This window comes from Enhydra lutris, unplaced genomic scaffold (genome assembly GCF_002288905.1).
Source record: "Enhydra lutris kenyoni isolate GAN:26980312 unplaced genomic scaffold, ASM228890v2 scaffoldscaffold16, whole genome shotgun sequence".
In the NCBI taxonomy this organism is placed as follows: domain Eukaryota; kingdom Metazoa; phylum Chordata; class Mammalia; order Carnivora; family Mustelidae; genus Enhydra; species Enhydra lutris.
The window spans coordinates 26,384,094-26,399,752 of record NW_019154100.1 but is presented as its reverse complement, the minus strand read 5'-3'; the positions used below and the strand labels follow the sequence as shown (position 1 = coordinate 26,399,752).

At 51.2% G+C, this 15,659-nt stretch overlaps 1 protein-coding gene across 1 annotated transcript in view; it reads right to left on the bottom strand.

Annotated features, from left to right (window-relative positions):
- Positions 1-12,929, bottom strand: part of LOC111147223 (nuclear factor, erythroid 2 like 3) — a 29,887-nt gene extending 16,958 nt beyond the window's left edge. Inside the window, exon 1 of the mRNA XM_022503114.1 lies at positions 12,119-12,929. Within this exon, the coding sequence (XP_022358822.1) occupies positions 12,119-12,703 (585 nt within the window). The 5' untranslated portion in view covers positions 12,704-12,929. The remainder of the gene's footprint in view (positions 1-12,118) is intronic.
- Positions 12,930-15,659: the final 2,730 nt, after the last annotated feature.

The following is a 15,659-nucleotide window of genomic DNA, read 5'->3' as shown; positions in this document are numbered from 1 at the left end:
CTCTCTCTCTCTACTTATGATCTCTGTCAAATAAATAAAATCTTAAAAAAAAAAAAAGTACAAAAAGGCTTATTGCATTTGTAGTCTAAGTACAAAGGGCCTCGAAAGCCCTATGAGGGGTGCCTGGGTGGCTCAGTGATTAAGAGTCTGAGTCTTGATTTCGGCTCAGGTCAGGATCAGGTCAGGTGGGGCTTGGTGTTCAGCACAGAGTCAGTTTGAGATTCTTTTCCTCCCTCTGCCTCTTCCCCTTCCTCCCCTTGTGCTCACTCAAAATAAATAAAATCTTAAAAGAAAAAAAAAAGGGGCCATTTGGAGGGCTCAGATCCAAAAATGGCTGAGTAAAAAGGCCTATCCTACTCCTATCAGCTATATGACCTTGGGCCACTCTGACCCTCTGTTTCCGTGTCCATTGAAGTGAAAGGATATTTCCTAACATTTTAAGGAATTAGAGGAGGAAACGCACTTTATACATTTAAGATGTTATACTGATTATTACTCCTTTCTACTCTGTGATTCTGAAGAGTTGCAATTAAAGACTAACTGCTGACCACTCCATCAGGAGGTCAAGAGAAAGGAGTAAAGGCCTTGGCACCAGTAATTCTTATCTTTGCTCTCTTCCTGTTTCTCCACTCGGTGACATGGACCTGGGATACATACAGAGTATATGTGCTTTAGAAGCATGGTTGTATAGACTGGAGATTTATGGGCCGTGCTCTTGAAGAACAGGTCACTCAAACCTATAATTAAGTTACTTTTTATTTGTGTGTAGGTGATTTTTACTTTTGTGGTGTTGAGACTCAAAAAAAAAAAAAAAGGAAGTTTCCACGCTTGCCATAGGAAGCCATCGTAAACTTGGGAGCTATGGCGCCTAATAATCAGAGCTAAAAAACCCAGTGACTTGGGCTGAACTGGCACCAGCCAGAAAGGTCCTCTCCACCACAGCCCTCTTGGCTGGGAGGTGACTCATCTCTTCCTCTGCATGGGTCCAGAACGTGCCATTTTAGGTGCCTCGGCTAAAACTCAGCCCTCCTCTCAAATACAATGGCTTCCAGATTTTCCCTTACAACACTTATCCTACTCCATCTAAAATGACAATTATTTGGATCTTTTCTTTCCCGAGGGGCTGGAAACTAACGAAAGCTGTCCTTCCGCTGTTATTCACCTCTGCCCCCAATGTTAAGGGGCAGAACCCTGCACTCAGGTTTTCTGAGTCGGTGGAGGTGGTGGGAAGGGGACAAGAGGAGCAAAGCTGGGCTTCTCTTTCTGCTGACTCTCTGACGGTCCTGATAACTGGCAACATGATTTCCAAGCCTGTACTTATTATAATGTATTGGGACCTGAATACTGTGATGCAGAATTTGACCCTGAAAAAAGTCTTTGTGAACAGTCCCAGCTGCCTTAACTGGGCCTTTCATTTGTGCTTCTGGGGGAGGATCAACCGAGACCTGCTTTGACCTTTAGGGCTGGATGAACCTTCAAAGACAAAGAACAATGTGGTGCCTACAGAGAAGCATGACATCAGAGCGAGAGGGGTAAAGGCCAAAGAATTGTGTGGCCTGTCTCTAGGCTGGAGGCAAGCTGGAGTCATCAGGTCTAGAGAGAAAAAGGAGTCAGATAAAGAGAGGCTGTGTCCTATTTGGCCTGGGTGGTTTTTAATAGCTGTTTATAATAATTATAGCTCACATTTATTGAGCACTTGCTGTGGGCCAGGCACCCCATACATGATCTCATTTATGCTGCTCAGCATCCCTGTAAGATAGGGACTTGTTGTTACCTCCTGGGACAGAGCAGGAAGCAGAGGCCCAGAGAGGTTAAGCAACTTGCCCTAAGTCACACAGCTTTTAAGTGACAGAACCAGGATTTGGCTGCAGACCTCTGCAGACTTCCTAGCTGCCTCTTGGCCACTGTACTAGTTCTTGCTTATCCCTTGGTGTGCCTGCAGAAGCTGTCCCCGGTAAAGCTCTGGGGCTCCGGAGCAGGCTGCCTTCCAGCTGGGCTCGCCAGTGGGAGGCAGAGGCCAGAGACTGGAGGGTGAACAAGGCCGAGGTCAGGGCATTTCTTCCCCTTGATCTTCAGGGACTGGTGACTGCACCCTCCTCACTAAGCTCTGGTAATACTTTCACGCCTCTCCTCCCACACCGTGGTTGGTCTCTGGGCACTCGGACACCCCTCGCCCCCACCCACCCTATGGAGGCCGAGAAAAATCAAGGCCATCCCACTTCAGGTTTAACCTTAGCATAAGTACAGCCATCTCAGACCCCTGTGCCCAAGGGCTGAACTTTCCCCCACTTTACTTTAGTTCTAAGGACTCCCACCCTACTTTAGGAAGCCCCACCCTACTTTAGTTCAAAGGACCCCCCACCCTATTTTAGGAAGCCCCACCCTACTTTGGTTCCAGAGACACCCCCACCCTGCTTTAGTAACAGGAACCCATAAATACCCCTGCCTTAACTAAGCTCGGGGTCCAAGTCCCTACTCCGCTGTGTCGGGTATACTTGGGCCCAAGCTTAAGCTTGTCAAACAAACTCTCGTGTGATTGCATCGGTGCTTGGCTCCTTGGTGGTCTCTCGGACGCAAAAACTCCGGTACAACAACCCCACCCCCCGCCGCTCCTGTACCAAGTCATTCGTGAAGTCCCTTCACATGGGCCAGCAAGGGAACATTCTGCTTCCTGCCAGGCCCCCACCCACACGGCCACTGGGTCACCCCACCCTGAGCAGGAGATCAGTGCAGGGAAGGACTGCCCTCCCCCACCCTGGGGGTGGGAGTGGGGTGGGTGGGCGGGAGGGGGCCAGAGACGACGCCCCCTGACAGTGTGAGCGTCACTTTTCCACGTGCACACTGGTCTGTGGGGCAGGTGTGGATCCTGTTCCCATTGTGGGTCCAACACACCAACCGTGGAGAGAGGAGCCATGGAGTGTTCGGAGGGAACCTGAATATCAACTGGCAATGTAGGGATATTAAGGAATTAAGAGTTGACTCTTTTTTAGGGGTGTTCATGGTTGTCCTCTGGTTATGTTTAGAGGAGTTCTTCCATATATGGAAATCTTTACAGAAGTTTGTTGGAGTCAATAAAGGTTGTGGAGAGATTAAGAACAGGACGCAGCTGGGCTTTTCTTTTCTCTTTGCTAAGTCCCTGCCAAGAACTGGCGCAAAAATCACAAGAAATGATGTCTGGGATTTGTTTCAGAATAAGGGGGTAGGGGGAGGGCTGTTATGGACAAAAACAAGACTGGCCACGAACTGTGAGATGACAGTGCCTGGAGGCCCCATCTCTCGAGTCCCTGTTCTCTCCTCTTGGAACAGACCCTTGAGAATTTTCCTAACAACGCGTGTTCTAGGCTAAACTCATGTCTGAATCCCCTGGAGGTGCCTGGGGTGGGCAGCGGGACACCTGGCAGAAACGCTCCCTGTGGCTACAATGAACACATTCCGTGTGATGGGCCACTGGAAGGCAAGCGTAAAAAGAAGCCGTGTTTCTAAGCACGAGCCCCCACACCTGGGCCACAAGGGCACAGGCACCAACTCACAGGCTCTGATTTTAACAGGTGCTGTTTCTCCTGCCACGTGGCCCCTTCACGCGGGCTGAGGGGATGGGGGAGCAGGGAGGTAAGCAGGAGAATTTCATTTATGAGTCTTTAATTTTGTGCCGGCTAACCCAGGCAGGCAAGGCAGGCCAAGGGGGCTTCAAAACACACACTGTTTTTGTATGTTTACTATCGAACATTTCAAACACATAAAATCTCCCTGGAGCCAGTGTCAGCCACTGTCGCGTGCCCCCATGCTTCTGTCATCAATACCAGTCCCCGGGCTCCCCGCAGAACTGTCCATCTGGGGTTTTAGGCCAGATTCACACAGGCAGGAAATGCATACGCCTCAGCTGTACCATTCTGATCAACAGAGGCGCCCACTTGGCTCACATCTCCACTTGTCGTGGGACATTTCTACCTGCCCAGAAAGTTCTCTGCTGTTCTGATGTTTCTACCTTGGCTTTGCCTGTGTTAGAACTTAAGCAAGAGCTTTAAACTGCCCTTCTGTGCAAGCTCCCGTTGATGCCAGAACACAGGTTTGAACTGCGTGGATGCCGCTTATACGTGGATTTCCTACAGTCCCGTACTGTATTTCCTCCAGCTTTCTTTATGGCAAGGACACAGAACGCAATGCACGTAGCCCACAGAGTACCTGTCATCCACTCTTCCGGTTACCACTATGCTATTAGTAGTTAAGTTTGGGGGGAGTCAGATGTTCTCCATGGATCTTCAACTATGTGTGGGGTCAGGACCCCAACCTGATTGTTGACATTCTGCATTCATTATCATTACCTTCTTGGGCAGCAAGTTCCCCATCCTCCAGCAGGAATCTAGAGAGATGTGGCTTCAGCTTGAAAGCACCTAGTAAACCTGACCACTAGCCCCAACCCTGCGGCCCAGGCCTTTCGCTGGGCCTTAAATTTGGGGAAGGGCAGGCTTTCACCAGGCAGGCCCCCCTTTCAGGCAGGGGTTGTGGGATACTGGGGGGTCAAGGGAGAGGAGCACTAGGGTTGAGGTCAGGCTTGGGCTGATGGATCACCGGGAGGTGGGGAAACTGCAGACTCCTAGGTCCCCCACCCGAGAGGCTCTAGTTCAGCCCATCTGGGGTGGGCCCCCATGTCTGCATTTTAACAAGCAACTTAGTAACTGATCACCCTCGGAGAGATTCATCTTTTATATTTTGAAGACTATTTATTTGAGAAAGAGCTACTGAGGGAACACAAGCAGGGGGGAGTGGCAGGCAGAGGGAGAAGCCGACTCCCGCTGAGCAGGAATCCTGATGTGGGACTCCATCCCAGGACCCTGGGATCCATGACCCGAGCTGAAGGCAGATGCTTAGCTGGCTGAGCCACCCAGGCGCCCCAAGAAAACTCAGCAATTAAGAAAGGATAAGAAAGGGGCGCCTGGGTGGCTCAGTCACTGAGCTTCTGCCTTCAGCTCAGGTCGATCCCAGGGTCCTGGGATGGAGTCCCACATCAGGATTCCTGCTCAGCGGGAAGCCTGCTTCTCCCTCTCCCACTCCCCCTGCTTGTGTTCCCTCTCTCACTGTGTCTCTGTCAAATAAATAAAATCTTAAAAAAAAAAAAAAGAAAAAGAAAGAAAGAAAGAAAGGCTAAAAAAGGGACATCTGGCTGGCTCGGTCCTTAGAGCATGCAATTCTTAATCTCAGGGTTGGGGGTTCAAGCCCCACACTAGGCATAGAGCCTACCTTCAAGTTTTCCCTTTAGATGAGCCTTCAGGTTCAGGGTCTACCTCCTCAACAATTCCAAGGCCTTCCTTACATAACAGCTCTCCAAATATTTGAGTTGCCCGTCGTGTTCCTCCCTCAGTCCCTCAGCATGCAACATCCCCAATCCACTCAGCTACTTCCAGCACGATTTCCCCCTCATGGAGAAAAGGATTCCTCTTGTCACACCAAAGCAGGCCCCAGCATGACCCAGCAGTCTGGTATGGTCCTCCAGAGGACAGCGGTTTCCTGGAGATTCGACCCCCAGCTCGGGGCAATCAGCAAATTCTGTGACACATCTAATAACATGCCGGGACCTATATAGGCCCTGTGACATACGGCATGATGTAATCCTCCTACGAACTCTCCCAGAAACAGGTTAATATCCCCCTTCTGCAATTTGGAAACCACGGCTCACCGAGGCTGCCCAGCAAAGATGGAGCTGGGGTGGTGTGAGGTCTGGTTCCATGTGTCAGAGTGGCTGGGGTACTGCCCTCCGTTACGCAATCAACGCTAACCAATGCGTCGCTGATAGGCTATTATTCAGGACATGTGGTTAACAGCTACATCAACCAAGTGACTTTCAGGAAGAGACGATCTTGGGAATCTGAGTGAGCCCCATCCAACAAGTGGAAGAATCTTTTTTTTTTTTTTAAAGATTTTATTTATTTGACAGAGAGAGATCACAAGTAGGCAGAGAGGCAGGCAGAGAGAGAGGAGGAAGCAGGCTCCCTGCCGAGCAGAGAGCCCGATGTGGGACTCGATCCCAGGACCCTGAGATCATGACCTAAGCTAAAGGCAGAGGCTTAACCTACTGAGCCACCCAGGTGCCCCCAAGTGGAAGAATCTTAAGAGCAAAACGGAGGTTTCACTGAGGACGATATTCTGCCTCACGCCTGCGGCAGAAGCAAGTGCCCACGGAGGGTTTCCAGGTACCCTAGAGTTTGGACCTGCCAGCCAACTGAGATTAATCTCTGAAACATACACGTATACTGACTATACTGGTTCTGTTCTCTGAAGAACCCTGATGCCGAGGGGAACCCAGTTCTCTCCAACCTCCGAAGGCCGTGCCTTGCTTCCATGCCCCCGTCCACACTCTGCCAAAACTATTGGAACCGGAACCGACCCGGGGGTGCGCGGGAGCCCTGACCCGCTTCAGCTGCCCAGAAGCATATGTGAATATTCACACAGATCCTTAACAACGAGATGCCGAGAATAACTTTTTCATATCAAAAGGCTGCCACAAAGGGGGAAGTGTGCCTCCATAAGCCTGGAGTTTTGTAGTGGGTGGGAGGCGGGTTACTCAATGCGTGAGAAGGCTGACTTGTTCTCTTCTGGGTAAGGTCACTAACCTGCTATAGAACTTTAAGCAATCCTAAGTTTCACCACCTGATTAATTACAATGCCCGAGAGTCAGCTTTCCACGGCCCCCATCCACTCAAACTGGCATTAAATGGTCAGACAGCCTATCAGGACTTCAGATCTGACCTACTTTCTAGCCTTGAATGACCCAAGATACATTCAAACTCACGGGATCCTGAAGTTCTGGAAGGCCCGTGCGGGGGATAGATGAGCAGTTCTTGGGAGAGGCTGGCGGGGCGGGTGTCTGCTCTTCACCCTGTCTCTGCTGCTACCTCCAGGTTAAATGAAGACCGAGTTTCCATGCTCAAGACACTGCGGTTCCAAGTAGAGCACACCAAGGCCCGTAGAAGAAACGGTACAGAGTGTGACAGGGCTTGGAGGAAGAACAGGAAATGCCTGTCAATGAGGTGATGATAGTTGAGATGAGTCTGAGATCTTAACAATGGAAGACTTGGAAGGAATGAAAGGATGCATTCTGGGCAAAGGTAACAGAGTGAGGCGCTGCGGGGCTGTCTGGGGAAAAGGAAGGGAGAAAGTGTGAGGTGGAAAGTAGGCCACGGGTAGTGGGAGGTGAGCTCAGCTAGGGGAGCTGGGAGTTCGGTCACACGAGCCAAACGCCAAGCCTCAAATGACAAAATATCAAATCGGCAGGTAGGTAGTGAGCTGGTGGAGGCTCCCCAGATGAGTGAAGAGAAAAGGTGAGCTCTGGAAACCTGTACCTGGCAAGAGAACGAATGGGAATAAATCGGGGAAGGGGCATGACAGCCCCCGCTGAACGAACAGCAGTCGTTGACATTACTGAGGGCGTGCTATGTACCAACCCCGCAAACGTGTATGATCTCATTTAATGCTCACCACGACTCCCTAAGGTACTCTTACAATCCCACTTCACAGAGAAGGGAATGAAGGCACAGAGAGGTTCAGGAGTGCGCCCCAGACCACACGGCCAGGCAGCTGTGGGGCAGAGATCTGCAGCAGCTGGTCTGACCCCAGAGCCCAGCACACTTGCCCACCAGCTCAGCCTGCCCTGGGCCCTATACTTGGATTTCTGAGCTGAGAAGCAGGGAAAATGGAGAGCAGCCAAAGGATACAAGGGACACTGAAGAGGGGACAGTTCTGTAAACCACAAACTGAGGTGAAGGATTGACTGGAAAAAGTTTGAAGTAAGGTTCCTTGGGGTTAGCTGCACATGAAGTCAGCAAAACAAACCAACCAACTCAGGTTCGCTCAAGAGCATACACCAAATCCTACGGCCAATGATCCTATACTAAGACCAGCTGCTTCCAGAAACTGTTGCAGCCTACTTGCTAAGTGAGCTGAACACCCCAAGAGTTGCCAGGAAAAGGGGCATGAGTGTGTAATGGATTGACATGTGTCCCTCAAAATTCACATGTTGAAGCCATAACCCTCAGTACCTAAGAATGTGATTTCATTTGGAAATTAGGTCACCGCAGATGTAATTAAGATAGTAGGGCGGGCCCTAATCCAGGATGACTGGTGTCCTAACAAAATGGGAAATCTGGATACAGATGAGCACACAGGTCGAATGTCTTGTGAAGAAGGCAGAGACTGGGGTGACACAGTGGAAACCAAGGGTCGCCTCTTGATCTTGGGGCTGTGAATTCAAGGCCCATGGGTGTGGAGATTACTTAAAACTAAAATGGGGGAAGGAGAGAGGGAGGGACCAAGGGTCGCTAAAGATTGCCAGCAAACTACCAGAAGTTAGGAGAGAGGCCTGGACCGCCTCAGAAGGAACCACAACTTGATTTCCAACTTTTCACCTCCAGAACTGGAGACGGTAAGGTTCTGCTGTTCAAGCCACCCAGTTACTGCAGCCCCAGGACACTCATATATGACCTAGGCCATCCTTCCCCATAAGACCACAGGTGAATTTTTACCGAGTCTTTTAGCAAAGAGCCTTCTCTGAAGCTTTGTTATACTGGGTTGTACGAAGGTCTAAGACTCTATCTGTATCACAGTTGTGAGTTAAAAACAAGTGTTTGAAATTTCGTCTATCTCCAATTGCCCAGGCACCAGGGATTAACTCTGCTTTTGAAATGAAGAACAAATTTTACTCTAACAATCAAAGAGCTTCCTCATCTTCTTTACTCTTAGAAGGGAGTACTGATTGTTGTATCAGATTCTTCCAGTGACCTGAAGACACCCTGTCCAGCCCACGAGGTCCTGCCGGGGTCTCACCCAGTGCACGGTCCTGGTTCTGGGGCTTAAACCATTATCAAAAGGACAGCAAGCGGGACACCTGGGTGGCTCAGTGGGTTAAGAGTCTGCCTTGGACTCAGGTCATGATCCCAGGGTCCAGGGATTGAGACCTGCACCTGGCTCCCTGCTCAGCGAGCCTGCTTCTCCCTCTCCCTCTGCTCTCCCTTTGTCAAATAAATAAAATCTTTTAAAAAAAGAAAAAAGGAAGACTACAAGCTTCTCCTCTTCAACATGGAGACAAGCTCTCTCAAATACTGGGGCTGGCTCCAGGCAGTCACTCGTCTTCAAATATGCTCACACATTCAAATCTGCAAGAACCATTCAAGTCCCGGTTTAACCCAGGCACTACTTTGAAAACATGTGCTACATCCGGTTGTGAGAGAATGCCCATGGTTTTGAAGGGAAGCAGGTCTGCCCCGGGGAATTCCGGATACTGTTTTCAGATAACGATCACCCCCATTAAAAAGTGAAACCAAAGCGGTACCTCTTTTGATACCTGGAAAACCCCCCAATCCAACACATTTTTGCAAATGGACAAAAATTATGGAAAATTGTCTTATACAACCAGAATCTCGTACAACTCAAATATAAGCCACTGGAATTATCTATTTAAAAACAAACACCATAAACCCCTGATTTTCCCATAGGACAAAGCTTTCCCTCTTTTCAAAGATACCAGTAGCTAACTTTTATCAAGCGCTTAAGATGGGACCCTGCACATGTCTGAGCCTCTGATGTGGAATGAACGAAGGCCCACAATCCCCTGGGCGGGGGAGGTACCTTGATGAGAGTACCTTCATGATTCCCACTGCGCCGGTCAGGAAACTGAAGCAGAGACAGGTGAGGAAACTGGCCCAAGGTCACACAGCGGTAAGTAGTAGAGCTGAGATTCAAAACCAGGCGGTCTGGCTGCAACACACCACACCCCCTGAGTAAGCAAGCAACCTGGGCAGACTCATCAACAAGATAAAGGCGAGAAGAGTGAGTGGGGGCAGGTTAAGGAGGGCAGCGGGAGATCCGAGGCGAAACAATCACATTCCAGGCACTGAGCTGGCACTTCATGTATGCTTCTCCATTTAATTCGCACGAACCTTAAAATAAGCATCACCTGACAGTAGTAAGTGATAGCCCTGAACCCAGGTCTGCTGACTGCAAACCCCGGTGCCATTGTCCCCCCAATCAAGGTTTCAGATTGTAAACTCGGAACTGATGGATGGTGCAATCGGCTTGTAAAATTCAGTCCAGCATCAGAGAGCAGTGGTGCTGAGGCTTGGGAGGGGAGGCGGGGGCATCACCCCACACAGCTGTATGCTGGGTACAGCACAGGTGCTTAATTAACGTGCTAACATGGGAGTCAGGAAGCTCAGGTTCTGTTACCAATCTATACGAACTTACTATCAGATAGAAGCGCCTTGGGTTTTTTTTTTTTTTTGCTTCTGTTTTTAAAAGGCGTTACCAATAAAGGTGAAAACTGTAAGGTGTTCCACAGCGGATCATGGCCAGGACAACCTAACCAGGGCACCCCAGCAGCTACCACGATCCGGCAGGTCCGTGCATGCCGGCTGCGGAAAGCAATGGCCAGGAGATTGGCCTGTATAAACTTTATCCTCCTCCCCCCCCCAATCCCAGGAAAGTGGGGCTCAACTCTCCATGGAGATGTGGTCAGTCCTTGGCCCCCAGAGCTTCCCCCTAAGCAGATTTGCCAGCCCAAATAGGTAGTAATGCTGAGAAGGGGAAGGAAGTCCTCCCAGAGTGAACAGCTTCACCTCCCTGCAGGCCCTGGTATGCTTTGCAAGGTGGGTGGCATCTGCCACAGCACAGGGCACTGGGTTTCTCACACACACACACACACACACCCCAGTTACAAAATCAGGAAAGGCTGGAGTGCAGCACGCACCACTCCTTAGGACGCAGAGGTTTCAGGTGAAGGTCGAGACCAGATGAGAGAGCAGGAAGAACCTTCTACTTTTTGTTTTGGACAGAAGCCCACCAAGACTCAGTACCCCCCCCCCCCCATTAGTTCCTGCCTCAGGAAGAGGAAGGAATCGGATCTGCATAACAGTGAATCACAGGCACTTCAGCACAATGACCCCTCCGGGAGAGGGTGGAGAAGCTCGTCTGGCAACCGCCTACACTAACAGGGCAATTCTGAAGGGCGGCAAACAAACCTGTCTAGCCCTAGTTCCCACTCTGCATAAGATTGCACTCCGCGAAAACAACATCCAAGGAACACCTGTTGATCGATACCGACTACTAACACTAAGGTTTGGGCCACGAGATAATTAAAAAGGCCCCGTTGAAGGCACCCTGGGTAATTGGTAATAAGTGTCTTTAGACTCCAAGAGCCCGTGGGAGCACCAGACACTCCATCAGTCCATCATAGTGAACTTTGTTTCAGAAGGATGTTAAACAGAAGGATTTGAAATCATAAACCTAAGGGCACTTGTTTAGTCACTAGGTGACCTTCAGGGTACCTGCTTTCTTCATGCTCCTAAGAAGTTACACATGGGGTGCCTGAATGGCTCAGTCGGTTAAATGACTGACTTCGGCTCAGGTCATGGTGTTGGGGACCTGGGACCCTGCCAAGGTCGGGCTCCGTTCTCAGCAGGACTCTGCTTGTCTCTCTCCCTATCCCTCTGCCCCTCCTTCCTGCTCGTGCTCTCTCTCTCTCAAAAAAAAAAAGTTACACATGGTCCAGAAGGGAGGAGGATCGTTAGGCGCCGGGGATGGTTAGGTCACAGCAGCACTGTCTGCCAGCTGGCCACGGTTCCTTAATCAAGGGTAAATAGCTAAAAAAGAAATGCAACTGGGTTAAAATCTGGGTAGGGGCCATCACGTTAGACCGGGAGCATGGATTCTTAAGAGAAACGCGCCCTTCCGGTGGCAAAGGCCCCTTCTGGATCCGCTGGTTCCAGAAAAAGACATCTCCGTGTACATGAGGTACTGATCTCAGACCGTAGGCAAGAAAATGACCAGCATGCCTTCTCCCCTCCGCAGGTCCAAACTCCTCCTGACGGCCACCGAACACAGGAAAGGTGTCCTCTACAACCAAACGGATGGTCTCGCCTACTTTTTCTCAAACACCTAAAAGCCGTAGCGACCACACTAACGGCTTTCGTTTGGATTCACAAAAAGGGAAGGCAAGGGTGGTCTCCAAACTGCAACCACCCAGGGGAGGAGGGTGGAAGCAGAGCGGGTGGACTCCGTGGGTCCGTCACAAGCCTGCAGGGCTCCTGGCCAGCTACCCCAGCACTGCGCTCGCGTCCCCTTCTCCGGTTACCTGGTTCGCGCGGCCGCCGGCGTCCAGCACCTGAGCCGTCGGTTCTGCCGGCGCTTTCTCCTCTTCCCCGGCGGCCGAGGGGCTACTTGCAACCGCTCGGGGGTCCCCGCCATCCCCCGGTGCAGCCTGGCTGCTGTCTTCCAAGCTAGCGCCGACTCCTTCCGCGGAAGAGGCGGCGGCGGCGGCGCCGAGCAACCCGTGGGCCCCGTCGGCGTCCCCGGCCGCTACGCTGTGCACCAGCCACGCATCCACTCGGGTGCGGGGGATAAAAGGGACCCCCAGCGCGCGCACCTCCCGAAGCAGCCGGCCCTCGGGATCCGCCGCTGGATCCGGCTCCCGGCCTTTGGGGTGCAGCTGCTCCGCGCGCCCCCACCCTCCGGAGGCTGGGAAGGGGCTGAGCGCGTAGGAGGAGCTCGTCGGGCCTCTGGCCAGCAGCAGCTCATCCCAGCGCAGGGTGGGCGGCGGGAGCAGCAGGTAGAGGTCCAGGTCCAAGTCCAGGTCCAGGCGGAGCCCCGCCAAGCTCAGCAGGATGGTGAGGTGCAGGAGGCCGCCGCCGTCCGACCACCAAGGCTTCAGGTACTTCATCTCGCGCAGCGCGCCCGGGACGCCCCTGCCGGCGCCCGTGGGTCCCTGCTCTCCTGCCGCCGCTTTGGCACGTGCGAGCGCCGCGGGCACCTGCCCGGAAGAGAGAGAAGCGAAACAATGGACCCGAGTACGTAGCAGCCGTCACGGGCTCTCGGGGCCGGACACAAGGGCGCTCCCTCGGCAGCCCGCACGGCGCTGGGGGCGGGGGGTCACGAGAGGCGGGAGAGAAGCCACCTGCAAGAAGAGTCGGCCTCCCCGGCCGCCCGGCAGCAGAGCAACGCGACCAAGCTCCGCCTCCCAGCTAGGCCCCGCCCCGAGCCGCGGGCGCAGCCGCCGGGGACACGCCCACAGCCACCCCCGGGCTCGCGCCCGTAGGAGGGGCCCGCAGGGGGCGGGGCTTCCCAGCTAAAGAGCTCTTTATGCGGGAAAACACAAAGCTTTCTGGGGGAAGAGAGTGTTGGGGCCAGAGATGGTCCGAATTCAGTGCTTGTGGGCGGGGCGGTTGTAGCTGAATGTGCTGGGTGGGATAGGGGGTCAGGAGTAAAGGTGGGTGGGAAGGGACAGGATGTGTAGACTGGGGGAAAAGTAGAGACGCTGGGCGGCATGTAAAGGACTACCGCTCACGTGAGAACACTGGCTGGCACAGTGAGCTCTGGAGTCCGACCCTTGGTTTCATATCCCAGCCCCCTGATCAGCCAGTCGTGTGACCTTGAGTAGGTTACTTCTCTGTACCTCAGTTCTCTTATCTGTAAAATGGGGATAAGACTACCTGTGCAATAGGGATGTGGTTAAGTCAGATGAAATATTCTATGTAAAGCCCAGAGTTTGACATACAGATTCCACAGCTGCCTTTGAGATCAAACAGCACTCCACCTAAACCCTAGTTCCCACCCACACCCCCACACCTCCCACCTCACCTCTCCAGGTCCCGTGCTCCAGCATCACAACCCCTCACTGTCCCCTGGGTGCTCCCTGCACACTGCTAGACCTTCCCATCTGGTCTCCTTTGCTTGTTAAGGGCTAAGAGCACCATCTCTAGAGTTAGCCTCTATGAGTTCAAATCCTCCACTCCCCCTCTTACTAGCCCCGACCTTGGATAAATTACTCTGTGCCTCAGTTTCCTCCTGTAAAGAGGGACTGATAATACACATTCCCCAGCAGGCCTGTTGTGAACTCCAAATGAGATGCATCTGAACCACCAACCACAGCACTTGGTATAAGAAGTCTTTTTTAAGTATTGCTCATTATTTATGTTACCCATCCTCCAAGGCTTAACCCCAAAGATACATCCTCTGAGTTTACACCATTTGGAATTAATCTCTTCCCCCATATGTTCTCCCACAGCGCTTTCTCCATAGGCCAACATTACAACACTTGGCACATTGCACTTTGTATTGTAGCTGAATATTGGTTTCATTCGCCCATTGTAAATTCTTGAGGACAAAAAACAAAAACAAAAACAAAAACAAACCTGTCTGGCTCACTTCTTTGCCCACACGGTACTCAGCCCTTGGCCTTGCAAATGTAGCTTTTACTAACCCTTACTCCCTTCCTCGGACGGGAGAGGGAGAAGGAGGAGATGAGCAACTGAGGGTTAGCAGTTGTGTAAGGAGTTGAGCAAGAAAGACTTGTTTTTTTTTTTTTTTAATATATTTTTAAAATTTATTTATTTGACAGAGAGAGAGATCACAAGTAGGCACGGGGAGTGGGGGGCGGGGGAAGCAGGCTCTCTGCTGAGCAGAGAGCCCAATGTGGGGCTCAATCCCAGGACCCTGAGATCATGACCTGAGCCGAAGGCAGAGGCTTAACCCACTGAGCCACGCAAGTGCCCCAAGAAAGACTTGTTTTTAAAGGTCCCTTTCTCTACCTGGTTCTCTCTTCTGGGTCTAAGTATGAAAGTTCACACTAGATTTCATTTTTCCCACTGGGAGCTAGGGGGACAGAAGCAGACTTCTTAAAGCTGCTTCTCTTTAAGCCCTGAAGGATGGGTTAGGGGGTGGCAAAAAGGCTAGAGGAGAGATGCTTGCCAGGCTAGTGAGGTTTGGGACTGAAGCCTTGTTCACGGCACTTGGTCCCTGGACATGGGATTCATGTTCTGGATTCAGTTCATGTCCACTGAACTCAGGTTTTTAACTGAATGTCTACTACACCACCGGCCGCTGTGTTGAAGACTGAAGAACATGAAATTCTTGGCGGGTTTATGATTTCATTATGGAGATTAGATAGAGGTGTTTGAAACACTCAGAAACTAGAAAAAGAATGTACTCACGTGACAAAATATTGACATGTACATGACAATAAAGGAAGTGCTGTAAACCAGGTGAGAACAGGGATGGTGTTTTCTTCAGGGTCAGAGCTTCCAGAATCTTGCACACAGAGTTGGTGCTCAAAATATATATTTTTTCAGTTGAATTGAGGAATTTAGATTGGAGAAGTGTTTTGAGGGATCTGAATAGTAGACTAGCATCGGGAAAAGCATTCAAACTTCCTGTGTAACAATCATTGGGAAGGGGGTTGACCCCTCATCTTTTTTTTTTTTTTAAGATTTATTTATTTGACAAATCACAAGTAGGCAGAGAGGCAGGCGGGGTGGGGGGGGTGGGAAACAGGCTCCCTGCTGAGCAGAGAGCCAGACGTGGGGCTCGATCCCAGGACCGTGTCATCATGACCTGAGCCGAAGGCAAAGGCTTTAACCCACTGAGCCACCCAGGTGCCCCTCCCCTCTCATCTTTAAAAATGTGCTTAGATAATCATATTTATCAGACTGCTTCATTCAAAAGTGTCTTAATTCTAGCTTACAGACTGGTGAAGAGGGGAACACATAAAGGACCCTGCAGTAAAATCTTAAACAGGAGACTCAGAATCAATCCCACACGCTCTTGACTTTAATCACAAGAGGTCCCAATTTTAGGTTTGCAGAGAGTAGTGCAATTAGAAGGAATGACTTCTACTTCGG